Consider the following 12,095-nt stretch of genomic DNA (forward strand, 5'->3'; position numbering starts at 1 on the left):
TCAATGACTGCTAAATGTATCTGCGAGCGCAGCTAGGGTGCTAAATTACATAAATGAAGGCAGATGATATTCAACTTCTTATTGATAACAGATGAAATCCAAATAGCAGAAACAGAGATGGCATTGTTTTATTGCCAGCAAACATGCAAGACACAAGAAATGTAAGCAAACACTGAAAACAATCAGAACATGGAAAGAGATTAAATATATAAATACATATAAGCAAGCCCCATGATGCTTTCTATGGTTTTGTGCAGTATGTCTTTTCATAGCTGAGACCAGAAAACAGACAAAAAGGTTTTATTTTTAGATCACCATAATTTAGGCTTATAACTGACACTAATGTATAATAAGTGTGGAAACAGGAACACTGTTATACCAAAAATTGTAATATTATAAATAAAATTTTAACTATTGACTATATTCTGCAGCATTTTTGTTAGTCTTGTGGAAAGCTGAAAAAGGTTAGATTTTCTTGCCTTTACTGAATCTGTATTTGAAATCATCATGCTATACTGACGATGTGCTTTTCTAATTAAAAGTCCTTTAAAGTGGTGTGAAAAAAATAAAGAATAGTTTCGGTACTTCTTTTAAGAAATATTAATAATTACAATGACACACTAATACATATTCTCCAAATGAAAAAATCTTAAGTTACATGTTTTTATACCGCCATTTTTAGAATATGTTTAACATAAGTCAAATACAACTGTCATGTTTTCATCCTGATGCTTATTTTCAAGTAAAATAAAACATATCACACAAGGATTCATGGTGTTCCATGGAAAACAGGTTTAATAATCTTTGCCCAGAAGAGTGTACTCTCTCTTTCTGGACCAGGCCCTGAAGACATTTTCCCTTTTTGTACTGTTTATGATTGAGGCCTGGAATTGCAACTCTTATGCATGCTTCATGGAACATGCAATTAGACTACTGAAATTGATGAAACTATTATCACGTTTTAAATTAAACCTATGCATGTCTTTGAATTAGATCCAAAGCTGCAGACAGTCTGAGATCATAGAAGTTTTTGTATACATGAATATATCTCGCATATATCTTCTAATAGAAAAGCTACTTTTGAGAGCTCAGGATTAAAAACACAGTAGAAAAACAACACTAAAAAAAGGCAACACTGATTTTAATAAATACCGTTCTTAGTATTACATATGCCACAGAGGAACAACGGAGGAGCTGCATTTCTGAAAATCAGCTCAGTTCCTTCTCCTAGACTGCAAAGCTACGTCCAGTCCTTCCATAAAATGACAAGCAAAGAAATACATCCCTTGTATAGGTGACAGCTTATTACTGTATAGAACTTCATAACTGCTAAACCAACTGAGCCTTTGGAAGTCACTTTGAAACAAGCACATGCATAAAATAAGGTCAAGGATCTAGAACAGAATGAATTTGGCAATGATATTTCAGTCAGTTGCAGAAACTACACTGTAACCCTGATTTATGGACGAATGAGGTGGAAGATGGTATATTCTGGTTTTGCGACTCTGAGTCAATACTGGCTCAACCAGAACAAATGATAAACAGAGCTGAGGCTGCACTAGAAGGAAGCATGTGCAGACAAGAAAATTTATTCACTATCCATAGTCTACAGCAAGTCTCTAGCATTGTATACTCATTTTCAGTATATGAAGCACCAAAGCATTCTGTAAAACTAAGCTACATTCTAGAGGAATTATGCAGGTTATTCATGTTTATTTAAGACTACAGAATAGAATCAATACATTATTAAATTTTTCAATGTACTACTTATATCTACTACTTATGGATATTATTGCACTAATCTCATAAAACAAGGATATTTAAGATGAGTCTTAAAATGAGAGGTTACAAGAACCTGAAAACTGAACAGAAATATAAAATTCAGGTAGAAATTACTGCTGTTTATTTTGATCGTGAAGTTATTTAAAACTTGTCAATTCTGTGCAATAAATAAACAGTTTTATTTCATGTCATTTCAGTGCATAGCTCTCTTCTCGAAGTTGTGAATCAACTAGTACTCCAGCACTGGAGTGAGATACTGCACCTTTTTTTGTAAACACTTCAACAGCAAAACAGATAAAAAGCAATCCCAAAGTAACAACCAAATGTGGCAAAGGTTCAGCATCATTCTTTTACCAATAAATGAGTTCACTAACATTAATGAAAACTATTGGAATTTTTAATTTCGGTAACTACATACTGTCTATCTAAACTGCCACTGTACTTCTAATTTCACTTATAGCAAAAGGCTTTGACCCTTTGAAGGAAGGCACAGGGTAATATTATCATTAGAGATTGCCCCAGCATATGAGTTATATTTTGTTTTAAAACAGGAGTCTAATATCCTCTCTAACAGGTAATACTTGTGCTCTATACTCATGCGGACCTAAGTCTAACTTTAGTTAAATGAGCTCCAATATACAGCTCTGGTGTTTATATGTTTAATCCAATAAGAATCTCAACAACAAAAATTATCTTAACAGCCACTACCTCTTATAAGACACAGTAAAAAGTCAATAGTCTAAGGAAAAGCAGAATTTCATGATGATTCAACATTTACACTGCAGCAGTACCTTCACACCTTCAGCAATGGATGAATAAAGATGTAGTACTCTTAGCTGAATGAGCTCAGCGTACCAACTTCAGAAGGGTTGCATAAGGGAACACAAGCTTCCTAAAGTACTCAGCCTACTCAGTCCAGTGGAACTGGACTACTTTGCAAAAAGTAAAGCAACACCATATAATGCCTTGAGAATAAGTATGATTAATAGAAAAGAAATACTATAACTTCAGCACGCAATCTAGTGTAGTTCAAGCTCTGAGGTAAGCAGGAGAGGCCTGAAAAGTATGACTTTAATGGATTCAACTAACAAAGGTATAGCATCTCTTCTCAGCAAAGGTATATGCATCATCTCTTCTCAGCAGTCAAACCCAAGGAAGACTGAGCTAATCTAACACCACAAGCTAGGCTGACCACATCACATGGAGTCTTTGTCCACCAAAGAAGGAAGGGTGGCCAAGAGAGCTAAGAGGAGAGCATGCAAGAAAACCCCAGCTAAAATCACAATATCACCTGCTTCCTGTAAGCCTAGGAATTCAAGCAAAGAGAATTCAGGCAGAATTCTGCAACTTGCTATGAGGTCTGTCTTCCAAGGAAGAGATAGTACCAAACCTCTCTCGCTCTTCGGCTTTAAACAAGATTAAGTCATCTCAGGGTTTGCTAGATACTCGTTCAGGGACAAACCAGTACAAGTATATTTTTAAGCAAGAAGAGTCTACCTAATATTGTAGTATCACTGATAAATCCCAACTTCACTGGGCTTTCTACTGTCCAAGCCCATAACAAAATAGACAGTCCCTGTCCCAAAAGTCACTTGATTTTCCTTCTGTTTCATGATTCCCTTCCGCTGCCTTCTCTCTATAAACCTTGTTAGCTACGAAGACTACTATTACTACTGCTTTCTTCTCTCCCACTTCTAAATACTAGCTTGTATTAGTCTTCATAAACCTAGGTCCATCAGTCAAGTAATTCTTACTTTTATCAGTGAAATCTAGACCTTCAAGACAGCCATGTACTCCAGTTAGAATCTGATGGTCACACATTTGCTGGGAACCTCTTGTTGCACAGTGCAAATTTTATTGTTGTGCATTTTGTTCAAGGAGAGAAGTGTTCATATATTTGAAAGAGTTCCTACAGCAGTAATTCTTTCAAATGAAATGCGCTGTATACAAGACAACAGTGAAAAGGTTTTACACGACAGCTTTTGGTGTGAAATGTGCATAAATGTGTGGTAATGAATACATGCTAGATGTTCCATGTACAGAAGTTAAGAACAACATCAATTTTACAAATGTAAATGTAAATTCAGTCCTTAGGAATAAGCACAAGTGTAATAAAAAAATCTCATCATGTTACAAAGAAAAACTCTTTTCATTTATAAAATGAAAGATAATAAAAGCCACAGTAATGCCATAACAAACTATGAAACAAACACAGGAAAAAATGATCAAGAAACAGGCTGAGGATTACAGCAGCTATTGTTCCTTGTGACTAAAGCTATGGATCTACCTTGCATAATAAGGAAGTCCTTCACAGACAGATAAACTTTCCTTCTCTACAAGAAAAAAGCAATTATGGAAATTAATGAAAGTGGTCAGTTCACAATTTTCAAGGACTTCACAATCACCTTGCTCTGATGCAGATGAAGCTGCAGCATGTATCAGAGCAATCTGGTTTGTAATGATCTGCTTCAAGGTTAGGTTTCTAAAAGAATAAATGATATGTGAGCACTCCTTATCTGATCAATATTCCTTTTATCTAGAACAATCTAGATAACAATATAGTCCATGTATGTTTTGGGCAAATTAAGCAGGGATGGCAAAACATCAAAAGCAAAGCAACAAAAAACCTAGATAAATTTCTAACTGTGACATAGGCCGATTTTATATTCTGATACTGGAATTGTTCAAGAATTTTGCCAAAACAACTTTGCAAGCAGGATGTATCATACCAGTAGCTAACTGGAGATGTGTAAACAAAATATAAAATTCTCATCAATACCAAAATACTTATTATCTTGTATCACCACAGTGGTATCAGCCTACTGTGCAATAAAGGGAAACAGCACATCCGCAGCTTCATTGCACGTATTTCTTTATACAAAATTTTTCCCACATAATTTTATGCATATGGCAGAGATTATATATAGATAGATAGATAGATATAGATATATAGATATGTGAAGATCACTGTTATTGCAACTGTTGACAGCAAAACCTAAGATCTAGTAGAAGAATACCTCCAGCATAAAGGTAACCTTTAACTGGTCTCACCAGCATTCATTCAAGTCTGAGAAAGTTAGAGAGTTGCTGAAAATTCCTGTTTTCTGTCAGCATTGTACTGGGCACAGCTTGTTCCTGCTGGGATGCCAGAACCCGGGAACAGTCTATTAGCATTCTGTATGCAGCGTCCTAAGTTCCCAGTCCATCATGTTACAGGAAGAATATAGTTACCTGCTTCTTCCACATGAAAGTCCCTTTTGACAGCAGAAGGTACACTGGTCTGAAAATTAGAATACCATGCACACAAGCATTACTACTAATGCTGTTCCCTTTCCTACTCTCTCTGGGTAGGCATTCAGCCCTATTGGAGAAGAGACAGGTATTCAAGACAGAGGAGCCTGAAATTAGATCAGGTCTAACAGGAAAGACTCAAATCTGTTCTACTATATTGCATTGGTCTTCGAGGTTTTAAGAAATAGTAATTTAAAAAGTCACTTCCACATTTGAAATGTTTCAACTATAAACACATTGGTTAAGTGAATTTTTCAGTCTTATGACCATTGTACCAGAGCTTAACATAGCTCCAGAGCTTCTCAACCTCTGTCTCTCTTGTGACAGCCAGGCTCTCTGTTAGCTATGTCTCCCGACACTCTGTTAGTGACACTGAGAGCCCCAGCATCACCTGCAACTCACACTCATTAATGTGAGAATTATCTGTCTGCTTTTGAACTAAACAGTAATTACTGCATTGGAATTATGCCTGGCTATCACCAAGACAAACTGTTTTCAGGGACTCCTTTCAAACTAAATGCATCTGACTCAAATACTCATGAAGAGAAGACATTCTTTCCAGAAGTCATCCTTTTTGCACATTTCCCTCTCATACTGATATCCTATCACATTTTCAAAGACAAGCTTGACTGATATAAGCCTGCAAATTTGTGATTTTTTTTTTTAAATCCAGAAGAACATTGTTAATTATAACTTATGTATAGACTTCTGAACAAATACAGCAGGAAACATTCAAGACTATAGCTTGGATCAATCAAAGCATAACAACCTTCAGATTTTACAGTTCTAAATTCCAACAGAAATAACCTCATCCTTTGTGAATTTGTAATCAGAAGAGTAGGTAACAGCTTTTCTCTGAAAAGCAAGGTTTTGCTTTGCTTTAATATAATTTAGCTGCTACATTAAGAGCTACATATCCATTTATGAACAAGCAGGAAGTATCTGCTTCGTTCACTCTTTACTAACTGTTAATTCACAAGCACAACATTTCAACATCCCCTGCCAACCACAAATAACAGTAGTCCAGCAGTGGAAAACATACTTAAAATGAACATTTCCCACTGAAACCTTGCCTTTTCTTTGTACTTTGGGAAAACAAATGGTTCCTGAAAGCCAAACTAGTCTGAACTTCTTGCCACCAGCCACATATCTCATCTCTTCTATCAGTATCTGACTGTTCTTCCCCAGTTAAAGGTGACTTATACAGGCAGATACGTTTTTCTATTGAAAACAGCAAAAAGCAATTTCAACAGCTGCAATTCATCTATAACTCAGAATCAACACCTTCATCCTTTAGATAACATAGCATTTTTGCCAGGTCTTTCAATGAGTTTTCCTTTCTACCTCAACAAAGAAGAATTTATGAGTATCTGTTAGAAAGATTACTTTATTGTTTTACTTTATCGTTTACTTTATTTTTTTACATTTTATTTTCATTTGCAATAATGAGCCTGGTGTATAAGCTACACAGTTCATTTTCCTCACTGTAATACGTGCAAAATAGAACCAACAAATTAATTGCAAAATTAGGGAGAGGTGTCAAACTGCAGACTGGCAAGTGAAACATCTTCATATTTTTATTTTTATTGTAAGGCCCCAGCAGACTTTTTGAACTACTTCCATTCCATCATACAAGATTATCTCATGCCCTAGTTGCTACAGATTAAAAGAGCCACATTCTTGTTTTAGTCCTATGTAGCTTTGTAAATACTTAAGACATGGATGATTTCTCTTTTACCTCAGAGATAAAATACACTGTGTAATTCAACAAGAAGCTATGACATTGTTTCAAGAAACTCACATCACCACACCCTACAACTGGCATCCAGAAGAACTGCAGTAATGTGACAAGACATCTATCAGTTACTCGAAAAACAGGGCAGGCAAAATAAGGGCCAAACCCAAATTATTCAGACTTGAAACAACTCCTTCTGCTACTTAAGGATTAAATCCATCTTTACAAACAAAGTAACTGAACAAAAATCCAACCTAAGGCTCAGGCAATGTTTAAAAACTTCAGGCTGACAGTTATCTGAAGAACAAATGCTTATCAATACCTTCATACTAAAGCCTGTCATGTAGTGAGACTGAACATAAATCACAAACCCAGTCTGCTGGTTTTGCCATTAGTTCCACACAGGCATTCGCTTAACTCATACTGCTTGACACTACTTTGTATAACTAAAATGGTTTCCACAACAAGGTGCAACATACTGGATGAAAACTATCAAAACACCTTTGTTTTAAAATTATGAGGAGAAATGTGATGACAACATAGAACTCATTTGTTTTTCCTTTAAAAAAAACCTCAACAATTTCATTGTTCCCATATATTTGAAATATTTTGCAGTTTTGATAAGAGGCTTATTTTTGTATTTCCTAAATAAAACAGAAAAAGCTCTGATCAAAGTAAAAGAGAATTGCCCTAGTAGATGCAACATTTACCAACTTCAGGCATATACTTGCTCAATTTTCTTACAAAATTAACATTTTTCTTCACAGTAAGATTCATGGTCTTGAATAAAGTACTCTCTCTCCATGTATCTTCTGTAGAAGAACTAAAATGTAAACCTTTCAGATGGAAATACTATTTTCCTGTTAGTTTCAACAGTTTAAGAATTAAATTTCAAATTTAAAAAAGACATTAAAACAACAAAGTTTAAACTCTTACAACAAATGAGTATTTCAACGAACACTATAATTTTGTTTTCTAAGGCTCAAGTAAATGTTCCATTAGTACAATTCTAAATTAGAAAATGTACTGAAACTAGCCAGAACTACCTATTGTTTTTATAAAAATGTATTTGACAGAAGTAAGCCAACTTTGATTTAGAAGGACACAATAGCACATTACCTGAATCATTGCGGAGGTATGATGACATTGCTGGGATGAGGCAAGATTGACTGAGTAGCTCTAGGAGAACAGATGGAAGAGCACTGCTGTTTTGTCCTCTCCCCTCATGGCTAGTTTGGGTCTCTCCGTTTGATGTACTCCCTGCAGGATTTATGTAACTGGCAAGAACCTGAAATACACAGAAATATTTAATCAAAACTGATTTATTTTAGGCAAAAGAACTTTGACTTTCCTCCCTTAAGGAAGACACCATAATACTTCACTAGCTATTTTGCTAATTCAGTACTGGTATTTATTTCAGCAGTCCCAAAGATGTCTCAGAAGAAATTCTATACAGGTATTAGATCATGATTCCGACTTCGGCTAATGATAAAATTAAATAACTGTTATAATTCTGAATGACTTTAAGAGGTCAATTAATGTGAATTTTGACAAACCTGCTGGAGTTACTCGAAGCAGAAGTTTGCCAGCTCATACCACTGAGACATGCAGCTCATCAGTCCCATTCACTTTAGAACACCAACTAGCAACAAAGGTGGGTTTTTTGGTTCTTTTTTTAAACTGCAAATGTTTCAAAAACCTTTGTAACTTCCTTTTGGATAGGACTTCAGGGTTTACAGATGAAACAACAACTTACGGCGAGCATGACAGTTACTTGGAACAACCACTTGTGAGCATGGGTCCTGCTTCAGTAAACAAAGAGTAGCCTTCCCCTCAGTGACGGTGGGGAAGTCACCTCACGACTGCACACCTGCTCGTCCCAAGGGTAGTTCTGGCTGAGTTTACAGGCCTTTACCATGTGTTGTAGATGTACAACCATGGGTCTGAGGTACTTCCATGGGTCTGATTTGTGCAGTTGTACTCTCAAATTAAGTAACTTCAAGGCTTGAAAGGCTGTATTATTTGAAGTCTCAGGGGCTCTATTCACCTTTTTAGCCTCTTCTTTCTTTCATTCTCCCTCTTTGCTCTAACCCCGTTACCTGTGGTATTTTGCTGCAGCATCTGTTGCACTCCGTACAACAGAATTTTTCTAAACAACCTTTCTAGAGAAGGGACCAGGGAAAGTCTGCTGTACAACTGACTGACATCTTCAGCAAAATGCTGAAGGGTTTTTTCCTTCTTCCTCCAATTGCTGACTGCCCAAAGCAAATGCCTCCTTACCTCATGACATATCACAGTTATAGCTAAACCTCTGCATGGCATAATACAGAATACTGCCTAGAAGCTCTGCCAAGAGTAATTCAGGTGATTTTCCTCTTTCTTGCTTAGGAAAATTGTTTCGGATTTTATATGTTTTGCTTTTGCAAGGGATGTGATACTTGTGCCTTGTAATCTACAGTGACTGAAATAACTGATTACATCAAAATGATATCTTCATCAGTAAGGGCATGGGCATTTTCAGAATTTCATCTCCTTTGTGCTCTACCCCAGCAGTGAGGTTAGCTAATGCATTTGAGCTGACAGTTCTGTGAATGAAATTTTTGATGACTAGATAGAATCTCATTTTCCCTACACTGACCTAAGATAACAGGGGTTGTTCGCATTTCACAATGGACTGAAAAGCCTAATTATGCAGGATTTTCTTCTCCTTAGCATGAGGCATTTGGAAGGCATCAGAGTTTTACTAAGATCTGGATGTTTACTGGTGATTTACTATTGTTATTTAATTGACATACTCATGATTTTATAGTATGTCTGAGTAAGACTTTGTTATATTGGCATAACACATTCATGGACACCAGTAACAACTATGGGCACTTCCTTAAAGCAGAGCAAAAATATGCGAGACATGAATAGGTAAGATTATTTGGCACACAAAACAAAATGCCTGTTCCCGCATCCTCCTCCTTTAATGGACAGTCTTTACTTTTGACTGAATGCAGCGATGTCAACAGAGATATGCGACAGCTCCAGGGAAATACCTTGGAATGCTTCTTGGTTCACTGTCTATTCAGAATTGTCACCCAGGCTTACCCACACAGGTCTTTTTTTATGCAGCAGGCTAGCGACGTTTGAAAACAATCTCACTCAAAATATGATCTATACCATTTTTCATGTAGACAGCTGGTTGCAAACTATTTTTTGCCCAAAATACCATAATTACTCTGCTATATGACTGAAAAAAATACAGGCTCCATTTTTACTATCCAGTCCTAATGTTTCAAGTGCTTATTATTAATCAAAATGTCATTATTACACACCTGTAGAAGGCAGGTCACATGCTCTTCTTCTAGCCTTTGCTTAGTCAAAGCTTGTTCAACATCCCATCCTGAAGCTGTGGAGCCTGTTCCAAAGCCTGTACCCTTAGCCCAGTACAACTGCTGTTCTTCTGTTGATGCACTGTTGTGTGTACTTGACACCTGTGGCTAAGTTAAAAGAAAAGTCACAATAATTTCACGTTTTTCATCTTATGAACATTGTCTTTAGAAAGCCTTTGTTCTGCAAAAGAATGTAATCCCAATTTATTATCTTTATAAAGATATCATCAGGATCCAGTGAAATTCAAAGCTTTAGATAGGTAAGATTGCCACAGACATGGAGTTCTAGTACAGGTCAGCACTACATTGTTGCAAGTGATTCTTCAATTTGACTAGGACTGTAAGCCCATTTTTGTTCTCTTTTTAAGATACTATCACTGCTTAAATGATGAAAGGTATTAAAATGCTACTTAATCAATATCATGCTAAACATCACAGCTCTGTAATTATTACTGTTTAACACCTAGTCAAGTTTAATAACATAATTAGATGAAGGGGATGGGAATAGAAATGTCAAAAGTACACAACTGAAATCTTAAGATGCTCAAGCATGTGCTGATGTTGAATAAATGCTCCAAAATAGCAAAAGGTGTAAGTTACATGTATAGCTCCGATGCATGATCTCTGTCTGGGTCACTGAAACACACACCATTTCCTCTCCAGATAAGAGGGGGGAAACATCTTGTCCTTAAAATGTTCTGAGAGATCACATTTTTCCAAAGGTGCTTTGTCCAATGGTCTGCCTCACTGCATTTTACTAACATAACACCAATATTATATTGCTTAGCCCTTATGAAACTATTTAAGTACTTAAGTTAATTTTGGAAGTTTACCACATCTTTGGTGAAAAGGATGCAGAAAAAAACTCTGATAAGCATTTTTTAACTAATGCTTTCCTAATTGTATATTTAGCACCCTAAACAAGTGACCTCATTTTCCGAAGCGATGAACACTTGCTACTTTCATTAGACTTACTCAGTGACAATTAGCCTTACTGAAACCAGGTTATGTGAGCAGGTGCCCAACTTTAATTTGTAATAGTTGATTTACGGCTCTGAAAAGTTTCATTTTCTGTTCAGATCTTCTTCAGTGACTTTGTTAAAGATTATACTTGAAGCAAAAGAAATGATGTATGAACAGACTGCAATGGTAAAAAAAGTTACCACCTATGAAGTACCATACTGACAGTAGTCTGGAATCACCATTTAACTTTTACATTGGGAAGGTAATGCATCTTGGTGATGAAACAGCTGTGTGGTTATTCTCATGTAGACATTACTCATTACATCACTTATGAACATGTTGTGCCTTTAACACTCAAGAGGACTGTCATGAGCACTGACTTAAAGCACTTAAGGGAAAGCCTGGCCCCACAAATACAAGCCTCGGTGCAGGCCTGATAGATGGTAACTTGAAATCAGATCTATCTACCTGATAGATATGAATTATGAGAAAGCAAGCTGTTTAAGGGGTCATGGTAGAACTGAAGCAGAGATAAGAATTAACGGTTGCCCTTTCCCTCCAAAAGCACAAAAATGCTAAAGGCGTTAATGTGTCAGCAGCCTGATACCCCATTAAAAGCAGAATATCTCAGCTTCCCCTTAAATTTGACTAGCCATTAAAGTGAATTATTCTCAGGCACAGCTTCATCTCTTCCTTGCTCAACGCCTCATCAGTATCAGAGCTGCTAAAATACGGACAGCCCTATATTTTGCAGCTACTTAGCCATATTTAGCCACCAGGAACTTTTTCATGCAAGCCTCTGCCACAACAATGCTAAAGAGGGCAAGTCATTAATTTTTTTTTAAACACTTCTATAGACAATTGGTATGTTATGCAGAAATAGCAACTCATAATCCTAAAAAAATCAGGGGATACATGTTCTGAATAGAGGGTGGTATAATACGGGA

At 36.3% G+C, this 12,095-nt stretch overlaps 1 protein-coding gene across 1 annotated transcript in view; it reads right to left on the reverse strand.

Moving 5' to 3' along the window:
• The window catches only part of BIRC6 (baculoviral IAP repeat containing 6), a 192,058-nt gene that overhangs the window by 47,745 nt on the left and 132,218 nt on the right, over window positions 1–12,095 (reverse strand). Inside the window, 2 exon segments of the mRNA XM_050894500.1 lie at window positions 7,928–8,096; window positions 10,129–10,293. Of these exon segments, the coding sequence (XP_050750457.1) occupies window positions 7,928–8,096; window positions 10,129–10,293 (334 nt within the window).

Source organism: Gymnogyps californianus, chromosome 3 (genome assembly GCF_018139145.2).
Source record: "Gymnogyps californianus isolate 813 chromosome 3, ASM1813914v2, whole genome shotgun sequence".
Classification (NCBI taxonomy): Eukaryota; Metazoa; Chordata; class Aves; order Accipitriformes; family Cathartidae; genus Gymnogyps; species Gymnogyps californianus.